The sequence below is a fragment of the Hesperophylax consimilis genome, chromosome 27 (genome assembly GCF_061612785.1).
Source record: "Hesperophylax consimilis isolate HC1 chromosome 27, BYU_Hcon_1.0, whole genome shotgun sequence".
NCBI lineage: Eukaryota > Metazoa > Arthropoda > Insecta > Trichoptera > Limnephilidae > Hesperophylax > Hesperophylax consimilis.
Genome location: NC_142862.1, coordinates 21,734,565 through 21,760,281, shown reverse-complemented (window position 1 = coordinate 21,760,281; position 25,717 = coordinate 21,734,565). Strand labels below are relative to the sequence as shown.

At 33.0% G+C, this 25,717-nt stretch overlaps 1 protein-coding gene across 1 annotated transcript in view; it reads left to right on the top strand.

Moving 5' to 3' along the window:
• The window catches only part of LOC149410761 (43 kDa receptor-associated protein of the synapse), a 170,758-nt gene extending 154,309 nt beyond the window's left edge, over window positions 1–16,449 (top strand). Inside the window, exons 4-15 of the mRNA XM_089648335.1 lie at window positions 799–881; window positions 1,989–2,170; window positions 3,114–3,265; window positions 4,364–4,486; window positions 5,326–5,509; window positions 6,380–6,580; window positions 8,981–9,090; window positions 9,669–9,767; window positions 10,620–10,701; window positions 12,831–13,024; window positions 14,927–15,053; window positions 15,900–16,449. Of these exons, the coding sequence (XP_089504461.1) occupies window positions 799–881; window positions 1,989–2,170; window positions 3,114–3,265; window positions 4,364–4,486; window positions 5,326–5,509; window positions 6,380–6,580; window positions 8,981–9,090; window positions 9,669–9,767; window positions 10,620–10,701; window positions 12,831–13,024; window positions 14,927–15,053; window positions 15,900–15,998 (1,636 nt within the window). The 3' untranslated portion in view covers window positions 15,999–16,449. The remainder of the gene's footprint in view (window positions 1–798; window positions 882–1,988; window positions 2,171–3,113; window positions 3,266–4,363; window positions 4,487–5,325; window positions 5,510–6,379; window positions 6,581–8,980; window positions 9,091–9,668; window positions 9,768–10,619; window positions 10,702–12,830; window positions 13,025–14,926; window positions 15,054–15,899) is intronic.
• Window positions 16,450–25,717: the final 9,268 nt, after the last annotated feature.

Sequence of the window (25,717 nt, the reverse complement as noted above, 5' to 3'; positions counted from 1 at the left end):
TATAGTCGGGTTGAAAGTGGGTTATTTTCTGCTATTCATTCACGAAAACAAAAGTGAATTTCAAATAGATGTGTTTAATAAAATAGATGTATTATATAAGTAACTGTTTTTTAAGGGTTGATTTTTTATCTTTGCTTTTGAACTTTTGTTGAATTCCTGTTAAACTGCTGTTGAACTGCTGTTGAACTGCTGTTGAACTGCCGTTGAACTGCCGTTGAACTACTGTTGAACTGTTGTTGAGCTCCGGTCAACTACTGTTGAACTGATGTTGAACTGCTGTTGAAATGCTGTTGAACTGTTGTTGAGCTCTGGTCAGCTACTATTGAACTGCCGTTGAACTGTTGTTGAACTGCCGTTGAAATGCCGTTGAACTACTGTTGAACTGTTGTTGAGCTCCGGTCAACTGCTGTTGAATTGTTGTTGAATTGCTGTTGAACTGCTGTTGAATTATTTTTGAGCTCCGGTCAACTGCTGTTGAACTGCTGTTGAATTGCTGATGAAACTCTGTTGAATTGATGTTGAACTGCTGTTAAACTGCTGTTGAACTGCTGTTTAACTTCTGTTGAACCACTGTTGAACTGCTGTTGAACAAGTGCTGAACTGTCAAAGTGATATTATATATTCAATTTTATGACTAAGCTTTCACTAGAAACATTATTGGTACCATTTACTTTGACACCTTTATTCTAATTTTTATTTACCTACTACAGATGTTCAACTTTTTTTTTAATTTTAAGATATACTGCGTACATAATAATGATGTTGCGTGATGAATGTATGGCCGTGGTTTTGTTACAGCGGTGTACCATCGCACCAGCTGTCGGCCACGCGGCTGCTAGGCTCGCCGGACAACACGAGGTTTCCGCTGGATGAAGGTTCCGGTACGTACGATGCCCCACTGCTAGGTATGACCACATTCAACCACATACTATTACACTTTTATTTTTAGTTTTAGAAATAAAAATACAAACTAATCGTATTCGTAATATTCTTAAGAGGAACGGCTTCATAACCTTCTACATACAAACTTAAGAGGAACGGGTGCGCAGCCTTCTTCATACAAAACTTATGAGGAACGGCTGCACAACCTTCTTCATACAAAACTTAAGAGGGGCTGCGAAACGTTCTTCATACCAAACTTAAGAGGAATGGCTGCGCGGCTTTCTTTATACAAAACATAAGAGGAACTTATAATAATCAACAAAGTAGCATTTATCCGTACTAGATATTTATTGCACGTTTTGAATAAAAAAATATTCAGTTTTGTCAAGAATTTTGGCTTCAAATCCAAAATTAAGATTTGTATGAAAAAGGAGCAGCCGTTCCTCTAAAGAGATATAATAATATGTACTCTCTCTGGTAGTTTTGTGCTATTTACCTTTTGTAAGCCGAATGCTACACAATCATTTCACATACAAATAAAAAATAAATGTGCCGAGTCAGCGTTAACCAGCCAGCTGCAGCCTCAGCGTCTCGGGGATTTCAAAATAAAAACACATCAGTTAGACGAAAAGTTAATTTATTAACTATTTTAGAAAGTTTAAACTAAAAATATAAATATTTAAACCTTTTTTGCATTAATTTTTTTACCACATTAGTCTCATGCCCGTATCATGGTAGTCGTAACTAAATTACATATTGTAATAACTACAATATACTTACTTACACACTATGTAGAAATGAAAATATATAAATATTGATAAAAATATAAATAAATTTCACTGATTAAATTTTTTTTATGATACGTGTAAGTTGTCAAAATGACAAAATATAACTTGGAAATGTAAATCAGGTCAAAATAATGGCCCAAATAATATACTATAACACAGTGAAAATTAGTAGGTACAGTTAATTCGATTTGGGCCTATAAAATTTACTCGAAAATAATAAAATATCGAAGTACATATATTATAAAAAATAACACTTTTCAACTGCAATAATTATTATAATATGCCAGTATAACTAATTCTAATAACACTTATTTGTAGACTTCTACCCCTTCTCGGAGGAGTTCTCAGGTGTGCCCAACGGCGGGGCCGCGGGGGCCCCTCCCATCGAGTGCGGGGCGCGCTTCGGGGCCCCCTTGCCGCGCCGCCTGCCCGGGGCTGGCCTGCTCGACTGCTTTGGGGCCTGCCGCCACCGCCTGGGCCGCTACATCGCCAAGAGAAGGGTAAACAAACCAAAAATAAACTAGTCCCAGAGAGAGGTCGTATGTAAGTCATCGACGATCATCCACTTCCTCCTCACCAGAGGCGGAGCCCTGTTAAGTGCATTGTGCGTTGCAGCTTGGCCCACCGAAACGGTGAGATGAGCATTTCGTGACGGCAAGTGCATTTTGCACCATTCTTAACATGCGTCTGGAATAAATTATTTTAGGAAATCGAATTAACAATGTTAGCGCTACAACATTCACACATTGGCAGAGCGTGTGCGGTTAATTTTAACGATTTCACGAGATTATTAGCGATTTAAATGCATGTCCTTTACTGTTGAGAACGCTGACGGAGAAGTATGGGTTCTAAAATTATGTTACAAATGTACATGGGCAGTAAAAACGACAGAAGATATTTCACTTCAAGCGCGTTTTACTATAACAAACTTAAAAACGGTAATTTAGTATATGTGGTCATGTTCTAAAAATTATTCCCACAGTGTGCCTTACCCTATACAGATCTAATAATATAACACTAAATATACAGTTTATACAGAACTATTACAAAACAAAGAAGAACAATAACAGCAGGACAGGACAAAACAATAACATTAAAACTAAAACATAATATAAAATGGGAGGCAGTTTGTGCTCAGAAATGAGAATCTTCTGGGTAGACATTTAAAAAAGATACAATGGCTTGTTTTGAAATATTGAAAAGAAGTTAAGATTTATGAATGGTAAGCCAGGTTTTTAAAGCCCGTTTCTGTAGATTAGAAAAAGATGAGAGAAGTTTATTCCAAATTAGCGGGCCTGTTACACGAAAAGAGCGATCATAATAAATATATGAATAACATTACCATGTTTAAAGAAACATACGAAAAATTTAGGGTGGGAATTTTAAGGGTTTCCTTTCATCACTTAAGCAAAAAGACAGCCAATATTTGTTGCAATGTTTCAGATCGAGCGCGGGGTGAAACTTTACGCGGCCCACAAGCAGCAGGCAGCCGTGAAGACCTGGCTCTCCGCGCTGAAGAGCGTCCGGCAGCGGGGGGACAAGTTCCAACTGCTAGGGTATCTTTATCAGGCCTATATGGACTTCGGCAAATACAGGTGACAACACTATTCAATACCGAGATCGGTTAGTAGCTGAGTGGGTAAATGTGTTGGGTTTACACCTAGGCATCATTGGTTGAATTGCACCGCTAGCTACGTCTTCCATAATTTCACAAGCAATATTTTCTAACTATGACGATAGAACCCTGTATTTGGTGTCTTCTCTGCCAGCAATAAAACTCCACGACGAATTGCACGTTACCCGGAATTGAACTAGCAACCTATGATCGGTTGCGCAGTAGAAAAGGTACTGTTTTGGTTCTTCCCCTTTCCTGGTGACAATGATAATAGAATGGGTATGGATGCTAGGTAAGGTGTAAACTAGTAAAGATAACAATCATCCATATGCCCGAACACCAAAAATGTTTGTAATCCCTTTTTCAGCTTACTTTTGGAAATGTCATTTTGTTGGAGTGTGTCGAAATCATTTATCCATATGTTATATTTATCTATTAAACAGTTATTTTCGTGACAGCAATTCAGACGTGTGACGTCCAACTCATTTATCTATTAAACAGTTATTTTCGTGACAGCAATTCAGACGTCCAATTCATTTATCTATTAAACAGTTATGTTCGTGACAGCAATTCAGACGTGTGACGTCCAACTCATTTATCTATTAAACAGTTATTTTTGTGACAGCAATTCAGACGTGTGACGTCCAACTCATTTATCTATTAAACAGTTATTTTCGTGACAGCAATTCAGACGTGTGACGTCCAACTCATTTATCTATCAAACAGTTATTTTCGTGACAGCAATTCAGACGTGTGTTCTGACGATAGATACTGTAACGTTAGCTAAATAAAGATAGAGCGTAATACGGCATAAAACCCTAAAAATAAATTACGATAGTTACTGGCTTCTTATTTTGAGAGTCTCTTTTGGTAGTGTCGAGGGAAAGACAATTTTTAAAAATTCTAGACTCTATCAGAGTTTTATAAAATCGCTAGGAGGGATTATGCCAGACTTAAGCCAGATTTGAATGGAAACAGGGAGAGATTGTCGGAGATGCCTTGTTAAAGCAATGGGAACTCTGCAAAGAAAGAATATTAAAAAATAATAAGATAATTATATTATGTATGTTGATTACAGAGAATCATTGGAGTTCGCGCACCGCCAACTGGGTATATCTGAGGAGTTGGACTCTCCGCCCATGAGAGCTGAAGCCTATTTAAACCTGGCTAGAGCACACCAGACTTTGGGCGGCTTGGAGAGGTTTGTTTTGTCGCTTTTTTAAATATAATATTGTCATTCCTTTTCCATAGTATATCTCTAATAATTCTTTATCCAACTGTTTTAGGACGCATAACCAGTGAAACAGTGTTAGAAGGTTGGAAAACTCTATCAACAGCAATAGTTCTTACAGCGACTACAAAATATTACAAAAAATTTCCAAGTTCGAAAAAATTGATAAATTTTGAAAAGCTATTTTATCGAAAATACTGGGTCTATAGAAACAGTTTTGAACTCATATTGTAAAAAATTTAGTCTACTTTGAAAAAATAAAAGTTTGATATGATCAGGAACTAGTCCTTCAAGGTTAAAATTGTCAAAATCCAAAAAGGTAGAGATTTTTGGAATTTTGGCAATGTTGAATGTCGAAAATTTGGATTATTTTTTAGACCAAAATTAAGCCCCCCTTTCAGGCGATAAGGTTACTGTACTATAACGGAAGACAACTCTTATAGTTTATTTTTAAAAATCACGTTGGTTGCTTTTTTACTACTAGTTGTCTAAAGAAAAAGGATCTAATGTTAGGGTGAAAATGCTGGACAAATTATTATCAAAATATCATTTGACCTCTGAGGGATTCCGATTGATCCAACTGATCGGTAAAGAAAGTGAGACCCTCGGCAATTTATTGATGGAGCATTCAGAACCCAAAGTGGACAGCCCCCTTCAGCCCAACAGGTTTCCTAAATATCAGGCACCTTTCTCTACTGAAGAAAACACTGGGAGGTTTTTTATACTCATACTTTCAATATCATCTCAAGACTTACCCGTTGAGAATTTATTTATAAGGATCAACTAAAATCTCTTTCTCTCTTTTCCAGAGCCTTGTCATACGCTCGTCAGTCTCTGTATAACGACTGCGAGGGCTGTTCTACCATGGGTTACGTGCACCTGACGGTGGGCTCTGTCTCCCTGGAGCTAGGAGCCTTCAATAAGGCGGTGGACAGCTTCCAGCGCGCGCACAAGACAGCGCAGAGCACGCAGGATAATGCACTTCTACTGCAGGTATGCCTTGTCACACGCTCGTCAGTCTTTGTACATCAACTGCGAGAGATGCTCCGGTTCGTTCTCCTCTGTTGAATACTTATTAACCAAGTTTTACATAATAAAATAATTTCCGTCTTATTAATTAGATTCTTACACACCCGTTCAACGCCGGCTTCGAGGCAGGTTTAAAACTGTTTCAACCAAATAAACACCATGGAAATACCTCAAGTTTTTGACTGTTCTGACTTTACTTTCTATGTTTTTTTAGTAAGGCTGTTGGATTTTAAGCACTTTCGAATACCCGAAAAACATAAACATTCAATATAAATTATCAACACAAAATTATCTACAAAGCTGTTGAGAATGACTACCTTCTAGAAGACATCAATTTCAACTGTCCAGTATTAAACTAACTATTGCACAACCCACACTCAAAAACTAATTACACACCACCTTTTCAAAAGGTCGTGCATAAAATAGAAAAACATCTTTTCAGACGCTGATATCTTCCATTTATCCTCGGGTCAATTTATTAAATGTATATTAGAAAAAATAAATCGAAAGATTTATTATTAACATCAATTACTAACCTTGTACCCCTGCTGTGTATAAAATCCATAAGTTATTTTTCTCATTTTCATTATACTGTTTTTTCTTCTTTATTTTGTTTATCTTTGATCATTTAACATTATTTTATGATGTTTGTATTATTTTTGACAGTTCAATTTTACTTATATCTAATCTGTACACTTATCTATTTTTTAGATTTTCTTTTTCTATAAATATAATTGATTTTATGTGGAAACTTCACTGGTTCATGCAACCCTGTAACATGTCATTTTTTAAATGTCTCCCGAATATACTGAAAAAATATGTTTCTGTTTCCAGGTATACGTTGGCCTTTCCGAGGTATTTGGTCGCCTGCTGGACTCGGAGCGTGGCGCACTGCACGCAGCCCGCGCCTACGACCTGTCGCGCTCTCTGCAGCCGGGCGACCTGAACACGCGCCACCACCGCGCCGCGCTGCTGCAGATGGCCGCCTCGCTAAGGAGGCAGGGCGAACTGGGGGACGCGCACGATTACTGCACCGTGAGTTTCTACCTCCAACTTCTGACATTTCCCACACAATCTGATGGCAGTATGCTACGGTAGCGCTTCCTAGCGGCGCGAGTTGTGCGACTTGGCTTTCTTTCATAAATTTAAATGCTAAACTTAAAATTATTCATAAACTGCTCGTTCATCGATGGAGCTAATTTAATTATTTTAGAATAAAAAGTTTTATATCTGAATGCAATATTGTATCGGTGATTCAAACCAATACGTGACGCTCGTTCTATTTTACGTGTTCATAGATGGCTTTAATTTATTTATTTTATTAAAATACGCTCTTTGTAAGCTCGCCCGTACATACACAATATGAATGTGTATAAATAGTTTTGTTCGTTAAAAACTCAATTGTTTCGAGAAATGCATACAAATAAAGCACAAAAATTAATCATAATAATAATTCTCAAACTTCCTCTTTCTATCAGCACTGATACTATCTTCAATACTATCAACGTTATGGACATAAAACAGCTCTTTGCAAGATCCATCTTGATTTATTTACATCAAAACAGCAAAACACTAAACAAACCAACTCAAACGATACACAATACCCGAGCCAAAAACAAAGAACTTCTCCAAACTCTTTTTGCTAAAACCACCTTTGGGCAAAGACATTTCAAATACATAGCTTGCAAACTATACAATCTACTACAAGCCACTATTAGACGAACAGAGTCAATGAGCAAATTCAAACATGAAATAAAGAAATGGATAACAAGTATTGGGCGTCCCACTATCACAAACATATGTAAACCAAATTACACGTAAACAGTAACAACAATTCACGTACAAAATAAAATAATATATTCAATAATTTTATTATAGCCCCTTTGTAAGTAATCTTTAAGTACCTGAATACGTCTGTCTCAACACAGGTGTACCCTAGTGAGACAGATGTCGAAAAATGTATGTAATAAAACTTTATATTGGTAAATAAAAAATAAAAAAATACAAAATTTTGTCCATGATTCAATTCAATATCGTATTTTTATGCTTTTCTTGAAGTAATTTTGTTTTTCTATTGTATTGATCTGCACACAGACATAGGAATTAATAGACGAGAAGATAATGGCGAGGGGTAAAATCAACTGTTGAAGAACGAAGGGGGTGAAGCTGACTGTGATTCGTCAATAAATCAATCTGACAGTAAATAGGCATCTCGCATTATAATATCACCATTTACTTCTTAAAAGTAAAATCTGCTTTTGAATTAATAGACATTTTTACATGGGAGCGCAAATTACTCGCCACGTTATGAACAAATTTGCGAAGTCCAAATTCGGCAAAAAAATTCGGATCTATTTTCAGAGTCGAATATTAAGTATTTAGTTAAGACACTTTTATAAATGTTCATAATTTACTTCCCAGCAACCAACCAGCTTTGTGTTTCGCGTCCAGACGTTTCTCGATGTGATAGTATATTATGTTTCTACAACTGATCCATATTATACGATGTGAATATGCTTAAAATAAAATAAAATAATGCTTATATATGGAATGTAATACGACAATTGGGTTTATTCTCTTTTTCACATCTATTTTTACAAGTTTTCATAGCACAAGTCAACATTTTGCCGTGTTATTTCGTAAAATGAACCGATGATGCCTCGACCATAGTTCGCACAAGAATGATGACGTCACGTTTTCAAATTTCACTTGAGGTCATACGCAAGCACAGCCGGCTCCAATGGAACCGGTATGGGGAGTGGGGATAATACGCTTTTAATCACTTAGGGCAGGTCTACTAATATTCATATGTCTATGGATCTGCACTTGGATGAAATATTAATATTATAAGGACGTACTGGATATTCTGGTATAAGAGGTGATAGAATTCCGAAGATTCACAGATTTGACAGAATACTCTGATCTCTCTAACGATTTTGCGATTATGGATAGACTAATCCATAAATACAATTAACCGAGAAGAAATAGATATTTCTACAAACTTCGTCCATCTAAAAAGAGATATCTTATGGCAATGATTTATAGATTCAAGAATTTATTTATTTTACATTAATTTAAAATATATTTAAAATTATACCTGACGAGTATAGTCTGTGATAACATCTGTATAATTTTTAAATATATGATATTGTCGATGAACGCTGATCAAAATGTCTTAGAACGGGTTGTTTGGAGAATTTGAACAATTCATCCAATTTCAACGTTCATTTTTAAGTTCTGTGAAAGATTTTTTTTAAATTCTCTTTTTATTTCATTTCTGTCAAGCAACTTGACTATAATGATATTATAAAAGAACTTGAATAGGACTTTTACAGAACCCGAAATTCAATTGAAGTTTTTGTAGATCATTAAATGGCGTAGAAAACGGGAGAGGTTTTTTTTCAAATAAGTTTATCGGTTTATACGTATTTTCAGGAAGCGATGCGGCTATCATCAGTAGCTGGGGACCAAGGAAGCTATGCCAGGGCAGTACGCATAACCGGAGACATCTACAGGAGGAAATGTGATATTGGAAAAGCTCTGAGGTAAGAAAACAATCTACAGATCTTTCGAAGGACAGACAGGTTACTGCAGGATACTGAAGTTAGCCCATTTGATAATTGATATAAATGTTTAATAATAAGGGTCCCAACAAGCTTCCTTGGGGTATTCCACATGTGATAGCAACGGTGTCGGAATTATATCCAACCACCACTACTATTGGACTGTAGTAGGAGACATACGAATAAAATGAACGATAAAGATTGCCGTGAATACCTATCTTTGAAAGCTTGTTGAAGAAGGTTGAATGAACAATCTTGTCGAACGCTGTTCTGTAGTCGGTATAGATAATGTCCACTTGTATTTTCTTATCCAAGTTATCCTGCAAGTACTCTGTGATCGTTAAAAGATTTGAGGATTGTAAATTTACCACTATTTAAACCATATTGATTCGTATTCAAGCCAGGCAAGAGCAGCATACAGTTGATAATATATTTACCTTTAAAAAAATGTTGAATATGCGAATTTTGGACTTGTAGTTTTTTTACACAACTTTGGTTACCCTTCTTGAAGGTTATCAGATCTGTTAATATCAAATAATAATAATATTTCTCATTATCAGGCAATACGAAGTAGCAATGGGAGCAGGACAGGCGATGGGAGATAGATTGGCTCAGATGGAAGCCATGGACGGAGCTGCAAGATGTCTTGAAGCCCTTAGGTAAATGTGTATTTGTTTAAACAGTTTTTATTTTATTTTTATCATTATCATTTAGAATCCATACAATTCCAGTTCTTCTTGGAATATAATTCTCATAGTTATTTTTATTAATTAACTTTAGAGATATTTTGGGAATTTAATTTATCAACTATCACAGAATTGTATAAAAGAATTGCCTTATTTCAAATTTATGAAGAATATTTCGTCAATAAAATTTACCCTTTTGATAACTAGTAATAGATTCAAAACAACGGGCCAAATAGCCATCTCAATGCTAAGAACGACCACGGCTCAGCACCACTACTTATATTTAGATTGTGAAATAATACAATATATCATTGTCCAAAAACAAAATTAAGGTAACCGAAACTTTGAAATGTGAACAATTCAAAAATCAAATTAACTCCCTGAAATTGGATATTGATATATTGTACCCTTAATATACGTATACTCAATCTGTACTATCTAGTATTTTAAAAAAACTTTGGCTATTGTTATAATACTAATTTTTAAAAATCGTATATATATTGAATTATGTTTGTAGATAATTTGAAGATTGATTTATGTTTGTGGTTATTTAATAAGACTTTGAATATTATTTACACATCGCCTTTTGAGCATTATTTTCTTTTTGTATATACTATAACTCCTCCCATAAACCCGAGCTCCTGGAACTCACCCTATGGAGTATAGAATAATTAGGACAACAAAACAATTATTAAGCATACTGTTATAATTTGAAAACTTGTACTATGTTGTACAAAATAAATACAATATTCATATTAGGTGGCGATAATTGTTGTCTCAATTTGCTTAAATTTTCTATAATTTAGAAACTCTATTTGGTTTCAGGTTACAACAAAAAATATGCAATTGTCGGCCATTGGAATTCAACACCAGACTTTTAGAAGTTGCTACATCGGTTGGAGCAAAGGTTTGTTCAATTTTTGATTTTCTTAATTCTTTTAGATATTTTCTCCATTTCTTTTTTATATCAAAATACTTTAACTGGCGCTCTTCAGACAATGTGGACTATATCCATCAAGTAGTACGGAGATGCTCCTTGATACCTAGATACATTCGTCCTAGTTAATATTCACATTCAACCTCAAAAATCAAATCTACATAATAATTTTACCTGGAGGCATGGTATCACGATGACTAACTGGTGCAATGCTACTTTAAGATTTATAATATAGTACTTATTTAGTATCTGTCCTGATTATGCACACTGTAATGCTGTCTAAAAGAGAGCTAAAGAAGGAGGATAATGATCAAGAGTAATTCATAATTTAACATCTCTTTTTTTATTTTTTTTATTTGGTACAATATTTTTTTATATTTCAAAGTTTCCAGTAATGTTGGCCTCACTGGGTGGCTTGCCCGTGCTGAGGCCTTCATTTTATAATATGAAAATATAATCTACATAATACATTTAAAGAGAAAATAATACATTTAAAATATGATCTTGTGTGTTTGTGAGTGATATGTGTTTATATTGGTTTTGTGTGTTACGTGTAGGTTTTATTTTTATTTTAAGCTATGACATTTTGGTAATATTGTCTTTTTTGTTCTTTAATCCATTTTGTAATTTTGTGTGTGAATTTATTTTTATTTTCCTCAATTTTAATTTCAAGTTTTACACTGTTGAAAGCTTTTTTAGCATGGTATTGGTAGTGTCTTTGTCCAAAGCATGAATTTAATGTCGGAGTTTTTATGTTTTCTTTGTACGCTTGTCTAACTGGTCGATTAGTGTTAGTAGTCTAGTACAGCTGTTGAATATTTGGTCTGTATCAGTCAGTCTATGTTTTTTTAGTATTACCTTTAAGATCGTTTTCTGTGCGGTTTCTATGTAATTGATAGCCGAGTTTGTTGCTCCTCCCCAAGCAATAATTCCATATTCTATTATTGATTGGCAGAGTGCAAAATATATTGTTTTATTTTATATATGTTTCTTATGTTTAGGAAAATGTTTACTGTTTTCGTGTAACAGGCCCTCTCATTTGGAAAAGACGTCCCTCAGCTCTTACTAATCTCCAGAATTTGACTGAATTTAAACGGGCTTTAAAAACTAAATTATTTAAAAAATCTTACCATTCATAAATCATAACTTCTTTTCGATATTTTATAATAAGCCATATTCTAAAACTTCCGGTAATTGTTTGGTTTCTGTTGCCTCCTTATACCTTTTAAAATGTCTGCTCAGAAGATTCTCATAGCACAAACTGCCTCCTGCTTTATATTATGTTTTTAGTTTTAATATTCTTGTTTTGTCCTGTCCTGCTGTTATTGTTATTCTTTGTTTTGTCATCACTTTGTATAAACAGTATATTTAGTGTTATAATATTAGATCTGTATTGGGTAGGAATAATTTTAAGAACATGACCACTAATACTAAATTACCGTTTGTAAGTTTGTTATAGTTAAGCGCACTTGAAGTGAAATGACGCTATATTAATGCCATGTTACTGTACACTATGTTTTGGACAGAGGATTTTCAATGATATCTGTGTTTTCACCTCATGTTTTGGGTAGAATTTTTTTCAGTAACTTCTATGACGATGTTTTCAAAATACTAGTCAGCTGTTTTTCCCGAAAATTCCTAAACCAAGATATGAATGATGGAGTTGAAGTAGTCCCCGGTTTGTTAAGTAATTTCAAGCTCAAAATTACAAAATACACTTACAGATATATTTAGCTTGTCTATTTTCGTTGATCTGGTTTTGTGATTGTGTGAGGTGCTTGCCTCTTTTTGAGATGTTGAACCAGAATATTTTTGGCAAAGATTTTTTTGTATACTTGGAATATCGAACTGCTTAAAGATTTCTGTTGTTGACATGCTATCCTGTTTTTGCTAGTCGCTTCCCACACGTTTTCCGCTATTAGATCTAGTGTGTTAGCTGTTAGGTGTTTTTATCCATGGCCAGGACCAACAAGTATGCTGCAGGCTGGTGCGTCAACTCAATTCTTGGCTTGTCTTTTTCCCTACTAACAGTGTTCCTAACACATTCATTCTATATATTCAACCTAACCTAAGCTAACACATTAATTATCTCTTTCCAGCTGCTAGTGAGGACGGTCCGCAAGCGTCTGGCTGGCATCTACTCCAGCCTGGGAGACGAGGAGGCGCGCGCGCAACAGGAAGGGCTGGCGGACAGCTGCGCGCCGCACCCGGCGTGCCCGCAGTGCGGAGGCCCTCTGGGCACCACGCCCGCGGCACTTGAAGCGCTACCGTGCTCGCATATCCTGCACGCCAGGTGACAACCCTGATACAAACAGAAGGCTAGGTTCAAAACGAACCAGTCAGAATCTGCAAGATGGCCATAGTTATGGAAAAAAACAGTTCTGAACGGGTGGTCCCGTTTGGATAGTTTGATACCCAACCTAGTCGAAAATGAGAAGAAATATTTTACAGTTCAATTATTTCAATTTTAATCTTAAATTTTCAGTATTTTTATAAATAGATTGTGTACAATGGAATATATACATAGAGTTAGCTTTGGCGTGAAAAGTATGTGCCACTCATATCGGATCATTGTTCGATGTTAGATATATCGGGCATCGGTCGGTTACAAGCGCTCGCCGGGTACAGGTCTCCGGCGATAACTTCAAAATGCCGACATGCACGTTGAGATATTGTACAAGTCGTACTGGAAAATATAGGGAAAGCAATACCGCAATATAACAGTCAACTGTAAGTATGGTTTTACCATAATCAGTAGTGGAGTTCGTTTGCGGTCGGAAGGATTCGGGCGACATCGACAGCCGCCACACCTCCCTTATATTTATTTATATTTCACAATGATATTGCAAGGAATGAAGACTCAATTTATGTATAACTCAATGATTGTGTATAATATCATAAAATGTAAAGTAAGACTGATTAAAAGATTAACATAAATATTATTATAGTGTTTTGTGAACACCTCACTTCCAGAACTTGCGCTGAGGTGTCCACGTGTTTTTGATACTATACCTGATGTTTTGAATTGATTAAATTAATAATATAGGAAGGCAAAAAACGGGTTGATAAGGTGTAAGAATGATGATGTATAGGTACTGTAAATGATTCATAATATATTGCAGTATTTTGCGAACACCTCACACAGTGTCTCGGCACAGGTTTTCTTGGTGAGGTGTTTGCGAAAATGTGTTAACAAACAGTAATTTTTAAAATATAAAATATGTTTCGCGAAAACCATGAAAAAGTAAAATGTTAAGGCAATGCCATACGTAGTAATGAAAAATCATGTGTTTTTGGTTTGAAAATTTGGTCGCCTAGAAATGTTTCAGTTGCTTTAATTAAATACTGCGAGTAGTATACATCTTGGTCTTTTAAATAATCGATTATTTTTAGATAAGTATTTTTATAATCCCAGAACAAAATAATGTAAAGGCCTATGAAAACTGTTATAAAGTTGAAAATCTCCTACTTACGAATCCATTTTCGGTTATGATTTTATTGTATAATGTGGAAAATTAAGTAATTTATTAAATGATCGAAAAAAAGAGAATATTTATTCCTGAACATCTACAAAATAAAATAATGGGCACTTGTTGGCCAGGTTTTTTTCTTGCATAAATCAAAACAGGCGGATAGTGTTGAGCGGGAATTTAAACCTTATCGCCATCTACGTAAGGGTTGTTATTGATAGCGGCTCAATTTAAAATATTACACGACGTAGTGCATCGCTTTAATGGGAAATACGTCAGTTAATTGTATCTAATACATTAGTAAACTCTTAGGATGCGACCAACTACAATAGCAGTTCAGTGAAATAACGACTACCTTCAGTTGCACTGCAATGTACAGTGTATAGAGATAGGTTTCAGAAATTTTGAACGCATTTCAATACTGTCCATGAAAATTCCTAAGTAGAACGTTAACATTGTAGATGCCTGTCAATTATTTCAAATATAATTTTCAATATTTTATTTTGCTTTGAGATATTAACAAAATATTGCAAATATTTCTGGTGTTAATGCAGTGATGCAGTTTGATAACCAGTTTGGCACTAGCAATTTGATATCTATTGCCTGGGCCGTTTCTCCTTGCATTAATTTAAGCCCTCGCGTCTTTCAATACTTTTTAGGTCAGTAGCCTGTGCTTATTGCATTCTCAAATCCATAACTCACAGTTGTTCTGTTCACCTGTGCAGATGCGTGGCGGACATGATGAAGCGGAAAAACTGCTCCTCGCTGTCTCGGGGCTGTGCGGCCTGCCAATCTCCCTCTCGAGCTCTGCTGTCCGTACCTGCAAGACCACCTACACATCATGATCTGCAGGTAGGTAATGTTTAGTGTTTAGTTTCGACTATGTTGTGGTAAAAACCTTCAACCCACATTTTTGGGAATTTCAAATTTAGTGATTTCATGTAGAAAAAGTCTTATTTTTTTATGTTTTGAGAAAATCCCAAATAAAATTATTCAACAAATAATTATAAGCAATATTAGTCATCCGAAATACTAATACAAATTGAAAATATCTCCCGAGTAATCTTTCGGATGACTAATTATTGCTTATAATTATTTGTTATCCTTTATGCTATGCATAAAACCTTGTCTTATAAACGTCAAGTTTATCATTAAAAAATAATAAAATTATTCAACCCTAAAATTTCTAATAATTATAAATAGAATTGCTATATTTTACATTCAAATTTTGAAACCACTACCAAAAATATAATTACAAATAACCTTAAAGATTTATTATTATTTTATATTTTATTTGTAATACCTTAATGAGTAAAACCAACTTTTTACTTAGTTTTACGAATCCGTAAACATTAGATTCTTTCGTCTCCTGTAAAGCTGTAAATTTTTCATTTTGTGGCTTAAAGGGTTTTTCCAAAACACAGTCGGGTTGTTACTGGTAAAAGATAAAGTATAATATATTTATAGTACGACATAAATGGCTGTTATAAGTAGCGCGAACGTTTTACACATCTGCCCTGATGATGGACTAAATACGAAGGTAGCGTAACTCGGCATTGTACCCCAAAAAAAAAACCACAATAATACGTTTGGCCTAGAAAATCTGTAATCATGTCGGTCCATTATAAGGTTCAATGTTGCCCGTTGCATTTTGATCAATTAGTGGTTCCCTATTTTAATTTACTGTATTTATTCCAGGATTTCTTCGCCGCCCCGTCACTCCCTCATTCCTTGAGAGCCTCCAATCTGACCCTCAACTCTGACACCAGCAGCCATCAAGTCACCTCCAGCGTTTAACTTACAATCAACAACATCTCTTTACTATCGAATCTTTCGTCAAACCAAACAATCATGCTACATTCAGTTTATATGCGCACAGGAAGGAAGAAAAAATATTATAAATATTAATTATGGGTCACATTTTATTTCCATTTACATAAATATATTTATTTTTATTTATATTATGAAATTTGCCGTAATAACGAACTTGAGCGAATAATATTATGGCTTATATTCACATACGTAGATCAACAAATGCTGATTATGAATATATACGATTTATTATATATATTTACACGTAGAATTAATAAATCTTCACTTAGAACGATTAAAATCACGAGACTCTCAAATTCCCTGTGTTTTGTCAGCGGGTTCAAACAGCATTTCACGGGTTGATTGACTTGACTGTTAACCGACAAAATCGAGGTACGTATGACGTCATACGTACTCCGTCAGATTTCTATCGTTTTGGCGAGTTTTGAAAAATGCAAACTTTGAAAATTATTTTAACTATGAAATTGACATTTGTAAAAAAATAAAATATTGGTATTTAAGTTAGAAGGTGAACATTTTCAATTTTTTTAAATGACTGGAATTCCTTGTTGAAGACTAGGACTTCGGGTTTATTGGTTGTTCACTTAAAATTTACTACTTAACTAAATAGTTTTGTAACTTAAGAGATGATACAGGGCAAGTAATGTAAATACGAATGAAGAAGAAAAAAAATTATGAGTGAACGATTTCGTTTCGATGTGTCCGTGACGTGAGATACGGCTGCGCGACCTTTTTTCATACAAAACTTAAATTTAGATTTGTGGCCAAAATATCAAATGAATGCTGGTAACGAATTAGTTTCTCGCGATATTTATTCAAAAGGAAGTCCAATGTGGTTTTTTAAATGGCAACAAAAAAGTGTGTGGAAATGAAAAATAGACAAATCAAGTCCGTCTATTTGCAAAAACTGTTAAAAAATACTTTTTAAGAGAAAGATAAGTTTTCCTGTCGCCCTTTCTGAAAAAAAGATTGTTTCAAAATACTGAAACTCTCGGTCTCGCAGTGCGCACCATTGAACCGGCAAGGGTTAAACCTCATATTTTAAATCATATTTTCCCTTCAAACTAAGATTATAAGAATGGATAATAATTTCCACATGTTTATAGAAAGATAATGCATATATACAATAATTCTCTTGGTATGTATATTTTATAATTATTGAAATATTTTTTTAATTTATTTTCCAACACAAAAAAAATATGCATATTTGTTCCGGGCAGGGCCCCTGTGAGATAGAGTGAGAAATAAGTATTATTATATTGACGTCATCTTCATGTACCCAATCGTGTAGGTATCTTCCCAAAATTGTATAAAATTCATATTTTTAAGAAATATTGTGCCAATATTATGTTTTATCGCGTTAAAATTTAAATTCAAATTTATATTAAACAGAAGAATTATCATAAAAATTCTGTAGATAATATCTTAAGTAATTAAAAAATCATATAATTATAAAACAAACTCCTTAATATTAGATACATTGATAATATAAATTAATTTAAATATTTAAATTTAACAGCAATCGTTGATATTTTTCATTAAATTATTTGAAAATAACACCAAACTAAACCTGAAAATATTTTTAAGACCTTTGTATTATATTCATTTCCATAAATTATATTCGAGTGTTAAAACAACTATCATAAATTAATGATAAAAATATTATATTATAAAATGAAAATATTGTGCGTAGAAAAATGCTTGATATCTGTAAAAACATTTAATGAAGTAACTCTTTCATATTATAGATTTTCCTTTCTATTAGATTAATAAAAACCTTTAAAATCATCATATTTCTACATTTTAAAATCATGCAGTCTAATTTTTTTACAGTTTATAAAATTATGTTGTTCTACATTCGGAAAACTGACTGTCCGTGAATAATTAACTAGTTTTCATGCATCATTGTCATTTCACTGATATGTATATAATTTTAAAATCTTTAAAACATTTATTTATTGTTATTAAGTTTAATTTGTAGAACTCCATTTTATTTTTTTATTTTTTATATATACAATAATATTATTATTGGGTTTATAAAAACAGTTTATTTTTAAACAAGTTCTGCTGTGTAATTATTATTACGCGTGACAGCTGTTTCGCCCTCTGAAGGCATTATCAAACTGTGGGTAGCCCACTTACAGACGATAAATTTATATTATTTCTAGGTAGGTATTTTAATTTCATTTACTGATTTCTTAATTGATTTCTAAGTAAAATATCAAAAATTATTAATGGTTATTACCCCAGCAAAGTTTCCCCAATTAGTGTAATGTTTAAATTTGACTGAATGTCTTTATGTTAGTTATTCCCAAACGATGACTCATAGGGTTATTTTAATAGCATAATTAAGTACTTCATAGTGCATTCATATTTGCATTAGGTTTGAAGATATCTAGTAGGGGTGAACGAATTATATTTGTTTGTTCATTAATTAGAATAGCTTTTGGATTATTAGAGTTTTTGTTAATTTCTAACTGCTCTAAAAGATTCAGTTTACGGCCTTTATTTTGTATGTGTAACGTTTAGGTTTAATGTGGTTTGTATGTGTAACGTGTAGGTTTAAAGAACATATAAGATCTTTTAAAAATAATAATAAAATACAATCTCAATTTGCCAAACATCTCCTAGATGAAAATCACTCACTTAATGATAATAATAAACCAACTCCGTTACACATACAAAATAAAGGCCGTAAACTGAATCTTTTAGAGCAGTTAGAAATTAACAAAAACTCTAATAATCCAAAAGCTATTCTAATTAATGAACAAACAAATATAATTCGTTCACCCCTACTAGATATCTTCAAACCTAATGCAAATATGAATGCACTATGAAGTACTTAATTATGCTATTAAAATAACCCTATGAGTCATCGTTTGGGAATAACTAACATAAAGACATTCAGTCAAATTTAAACATTACACTAATTGGGGAAACTTTGCTGGGGTAATAACCATTAATAATTTTTGATATTTTACTTAGAAATCAATTAAGAAATCAGTAAATGAAATTAAAATACCTACCTAGAAATAATATAAATTTATCGTCTGTAAGTGGGCTACCCACAGTTTGATAATGCCTTCAGAGGGCGAAACAGCTGTCACGCGTAATAATAATTACACAGCAGAACTTGTTTAAAAATAAACTGTTTTTATAAACCCAATAATAATATTATTGTATATATAAAAAAAAAAAAAATAAAATAAAAAAAAAAAAAAAAAAAAAAAAAAAAAAAATTAAAACATTTGTTGCCAGATTTTGAAGTGTTTTAAAATAATTTAATCCAGGTAATCCAGCACTGTTTCTGGAGAAGTAGTAGAATTAAAATTATTCAACTCAAAATTTGAAAATTAAAATTAAAAATAGTGGACAGGATAGACATATCTGGTCAGTTATTATATAGATTTTGCTCTGCAGGTAAGTGATAATGAAATACTGTCATCAAATACAAGCAGCTGGATTCATCTGAATTATATTGTTTGACAAAAGAGGGCACCACTATTCCTGTTTGGTCGATTTAAGACTAAAAGATTTAAATATTTTTTGTCACAAGAAAGTGACAGTACTTTTTGAATTACAATCTGTTAATTCAATTTATTCTAAATTCTACTCTATTGAGAGCTTTTCGTGACAGATCATTATTTCATGGTGCGAATGCAAGTTTTATTGTGCTGATTACCGTCCGCTGCCGAATTTGGAGATTAACCTTGAGAATAAGGAATCGCTGCCAATCTCAATGCGAGTGATATATTCGGTGAGTTCTCTGTTTTTTTGTATTTGGTGGCTGGATGATAATTTTTTACGCTTAAGCAGAGTGAATTTTATAATCAAACTTTTTTTCATAGGGAATTAATTATTCCCTGATGGTCTTTGTGTTTCTTTAATTTGTTACTGTGTATGCCAAGTTAAATCCAATATACCCCCGTATATGATTACGTCAGAGTTACAGAAACGTCTCGTTCTCTTATATGTAATTTTTGTACGGTACCTCAGGCCCTGTCCTGAGCCAAACGGCGTTGTCAGCGTTGTCAGCGTCTTGGCGCCGTGATAATTCGGTACCCGGAGCGGATTGCTCCAATTTGCCCCGTGGTACCTAAGATATTAATCACGATAAGCAGTTTATTTAAAACACGTTAGCAAGCCATAATGAAGCAATCGGCCATTAATCGATTATATACGTAAATAAACAATCAATTTAAGACAACACAATCATGTAGGTATTTTACATTGAGAAATTTGGTAGTTTTGAATAATTAAAGTATCAGTTAAATCATATTACTTGAAAGACCTAGAGGCTTGGTAAGCTGATTTACTCACGAACAGTTTAAAATTTTATGAAAATCTCTCCGACAACGGTAATGATTCAGACACAATACTGAAGTATGTCTCGCAGTGTGCGCCATTGGACCTGCAAGGGCTAAACCTAACATATTGTTAAAATCAGTTTTTTCCCACAACACTTCAAAATTAAGATAAAATTTCTACAGTTAACGGAAAAACTTTATAAAAACCGCTAAATGAGACAGACACATGTCGCGGAGTGCGAGACTTGTAAACCGTGATACCAAATTAAGTATGTCTCGCAGTGTGCGCCATTGGACCTGCAAGGGTTAAACCTAATATATTACACTAAATAAATCGTCTATCTCAGATAACGTGTAGAACTCTCTAGTGTGTAGTAATAATCTGAAATTTTGCACTCTATAAGAATATTATCTACACGTTTCTCGCACTGACTAAATTATATTAAATATTATATTGTACTAAATTCTAATATTTTCCTAAACTATCTTAATCTAAGAACATAGACACTTCAAACTTATTCCTAACGATTTTAATAATTTGGAAAAAGATTATTTTGTTGTTTTCTGCAGATTTTGAAAAATAATTTTCATTTCAGACATTCATGTAATTTATTCATTTTCCGTAAAAGCAAATGCTGTCTTAAAAACTAGACAAAATTATCTTTCCGATATATGAATTTAAAATGAACATTACTATTCCTAAATAATTAAACTTTAATATCAAACGTGAAAAATATTGTCAAAAACGCTTACCATATTTTTACTCCGAACATAGAAAAATTTAGATAACTCGATTTTTCGTAAATACATTCGTTTTGTTTAGGGAATTTGTACGAAAACTGTATCTTCACTTTTATCTCGGTGATATAATAAAAAAAAAAAATTTTAAGTACTGATTGCTCCGATAGCTGCGCTTAATATGAATTATTCATTTTGGCTATTTTCAGTTTTTTATGGTTTCCAGTATAAATATTTATGGCAAACTGAAATAATTCATTATTATTTTTCTTTCTAACGTCAAAAAATTAGTTTTTCCGCATGAAAGAAAAAAATATGAAAATAGTTTCATAAATATGGAAGCCCGGTCATATATGACCCTCAAGCGCTGGAGGGGTTAAAATACTTTCAAAAAGGTATTAAAATCAATTTTGAAGCATTTCGTCAGTCATAGCAATAAGTGGCTGGATAAAATTATTGCCAAATTTATAAAATAATAAATATACCAAATGTTCTTTAAATTGTCCTTCATTAAATTTATTATTGAAAAAAAATTAAGTTTTTTTTAAAGGTACATGTTCGGGGAACGAACAAGGGTTGGGATAGCCGTACTTTAAAGGGCATTTCCACACAGATAAAGCATGGATGAAGCCTATGGCTTATGACAGGCGAATGCGAAAACACAATTCGTAAAGTTAATTCACAATCAACTTACCGGGTGGCGAATGAAATCTGCACCTCGAGAATCATCTGTCAGCACTGGAACGGTGATCGTTGTACGGTAGCACTCGTTATTTTGAATTGGATTGCGATAAAATACGTATTAAGTGATTATTCCAATAAATAACCGGCGATAGTATACACATTGGTTTTGACAGGACGAACGTTTTTTGTGCGATTGTGTGGCTCACGGCACTCTGTGGTTATAGCTGACCTGTGTGAATTTAAACTACACAGTTCAAATTCTGATCATACTATTGGTTAGCACACGGCCTGTCAAAAGCAAACGGCGTGACGGAACATTCCGCCCACCAAAATACAACAACTTGTATTTTAAAGAAAATTTAGAAACCAAAACAGGCAATGCTGTGAAACGTTGCGTGAACGAAGAAACAGTGAAAAGAGAGAAGAGAAGAAAAAAAAAATTAATATCTTATAAAACTTTTAATTGGTTTGGCTGATGATTGTACCTCCCTTCCGGAGTCAAACACGCTATTGATCTTGCCAGACACCTATCGGGTAAAACCGACATTTATTTCGTATATTAATTGCCGTAATGTCATCTAATTTCAGAGAATGCGTGTATGTCCGGTATATGTACGTGATTGACACCAAGTTGGTTTAATACATTGTTATTGACAACGAGAATAACTGCCGAGTTTCAGCGCGATCGAGTGTTGGTAAGTGGATTAATTTCCGCTTCCAAGATTTGCATTAATCCTTTCATTAATTATCGACTCCAGACTCACTGTTAAATATTTTTATTGCATCCACTGCTGAAATTTATTCAGGTACCTTCCAAAAATCATCTAAATAATATCGATTTCTTTGTGACACCATTTTCTTAATTCTGAAATGGGGAAAAACCGATCTTTTCTAACTTTTGTAAGCTAAAAAAAAAATATATATTTAGCTTACAAAACCTATCTTCTCTAGCTTTTGTAATCTAAATAATATTATTTTTTTAGCTTACAAAACCTGTCTCTTCTAGCTTTTGTAAGCTAACTAAATATTTATTTTATTAGCTTACAAAATTTTTCTCTTCTAGCTTTTGTAAGCTAAATAAATATTTATTTTTTTAGCTTACAAAACCTCTCTTCTCTAGCTTTTGTAAGCTAGATAACATTATTTTTTTAGCTTACAAAATCTGTCTCTTCTAGCCTTTGCAAGTTAAATAATGTTATTTGTTTAGCTTACAAAACCTATCTCTTCTAGCTTTTGTAAGCTAACTAAATATTTGTTTTATTAGCTTACAAAATCTTTCTCTTCTAGCCTTTGTAAGCTAAATAAATATTTATTTTTTTAGCTTACAAAACCGATCCTCTGTAGCTTTTGTAAGCTAAATAATATTATTTTTTTTAGCTTACAAACCTATCTCTTCTAGCTTTTGTTAGATAAATAAATATTTCCGAAACCAAAAACACTTATTGTTGTAAGTGTAAGCAGTGTAGATAACATTGTAAGTGTAAATTGTTGATATGGTTAGGAAAAGAGCTTCGATTCAAAGTGGATATAACCCAAGCAATATCATAAGAAAATAATATATCATTAATTTGTTGAATTTACACTCGTTTTTGTTATTAGCACGGATTAAATATTATAAAATGATTGTGCCCGTGCTGCGAAATTGCTAAAACATTAATATTTTTTTAATGTATAATTAATTTGATAGTTGGTTCGTATCGTAACATGGTCGCTAAACAAATAATATTTTAAAACCATGTGTGCAATGATATTATTCGGGTGTTAAAGGACCTACTTGACTTACTTTAACCAGTGATTCCTGAAATTATTTGGAGAAAAAAGTGTAAGTGAAATTTTCATCTCCTGTGCCATTATGAACATTTTTTTTAACCAACAACATAGAAAATCGCAAGGCATTGGACAGCTAGTGACGATATATGAAAAAAAAAATTAAAAAGTTACTGGAGATCATAATTTCATTTACTCCAAATAATTTCAGGAATCACTTGGTAAAGTAAGTCAAGTACGTCCCTTAACACCCTGTGTATTCTGATTTGATCGCAAAAAAATGTTTTGTCAACAATATATATCTGATTTCTATTATTGTCTCTTTATTTTGTATTAATGTTATTCGTTAATTTCGTGTTAATTTTTCAAGAGAGAGAGAGATCTTGTAAAAATAATACAATTACTTCATACTGATATTAAGTGTTGTTAAAAAACTTATATCATGAAAAAATTTTGTTTTATTATTTTTCGGAATAACTTATTGAGTAAAACCTCAAATTATAATATTTAAATACTGAAGACAATATTAGTGATTTTTTCAAACGAATATCTGAAACAGAAAAATCAGAAAAGGAAACGGTCACATCTGGGACTCGAACCCAGGACCCTTGTCTTTCCGGGACAATGCTCTACCAACTGCGCTAATGGGACCCTATCCTATTCGGTCACTTTTAACTATGAAGACAACGTTGGTAGTTCTTATTCGAAGTATGATACAGTTAAAAGTGACCGAATAGGATAGGGTCCCATTAGCGCAGTTGGTAGAGCATTGTCCCGGAAAGACAAGGGTCCTGGGTTCGAGTCCCAGATGTGACCGTTTCCTTTTCTGATTTTTCTGTTTCAGATTTTCGTTTGAAAAAATCACTAATATTGTCTTCAGTATTTAAAAAAATTATGTGTTAATATTCAACTGATGTTAATTATGTTATGATATCACTATTAATGTATTTATTAATTTTCAAATAACCACTTACGTTATGCTGTCATGGTGATATTATTTACTATTGATGATAATTTAGTCATAATGCATGGTCATTATATTATGCCTTACTATTCAAGTGTTTTGAAGTTTGTTATGTTATCCTGATTATTATTATGTCATAATTTATATTTATGTCATGATAATAGAATGTCTTAATATTCAAATGATATTAATTATGTCACTATAATAGAATGTGTTAATATTCAAATGATATTAATTATGTCACTATAATAGAATGTGTTAATATTCAAGTGATATTAATTATGTCACGATAAAAGAGTGTGTTAATATTCTAGTCATATTAATTATATCACGATAATATTGTGTGTTGACATTCAAGTGATATTAATTATGTCACGATAATCATATTTTTTAACACTCAAGTGATATTAATTACATCACGATATTATTATGTTTTAATATTCAAGTGATATAAATTATGTATGTATTATATTGGGTTAACATTCAATTGATATTAATTTTGTCACTATATAATATTATTGTGTCTTAGTATTCAAGTGATATTATTTCTTTATATCATGTCTTTATTCAAGTGGTTAAATTGTGTTGTATATTTATTTATTCAATTTCGGGAAATCGACAGATTACATTTAATTAGTTTGCACGTGTCGTGTAGAATATAAAACTAAAATAATACCAACTATAGATTTACTCCGTGTGACTTTACCCATAATAAGACAACATATAAAAATTTATGGTATCATGATAGTTTTTTGTTTCCTTAAAAAAGAATGACTATATTTGTACATCAGTTTATTTTCATACACACAATCTACATGCTTCGTGGACTTTGTCCACTTCCTCAGAAGTGAATGTATACCAACGGTAAACACTTTGAAAAAGGATGGTAGTGGGAGAAGTTTATTGGAATTAGGAATTACAATGTCATTAAGGCGATGCACTACGTCGTGTAATATTTTAATTTGAGCCGCTATCAATAATAACCCTTACGTAGATGGCGATAAGGTTTAAATTCCCGCTTAACACCATCCGCCTGTTTTGATTTATGCAAGAAAAAACCATGGCCAAAAAGTGCCTTTTATTTTATTTTGTGGATGTTCAGGCATAAATATATTTTTTTTTCAATCATTTTATAAATAACTTAATTTGCCACATTAAACAATAAAATCATAACCGAAAATGGGTTCGTAAGTAGGAGATTTTGAACTTTAAAGCAGTTTTCA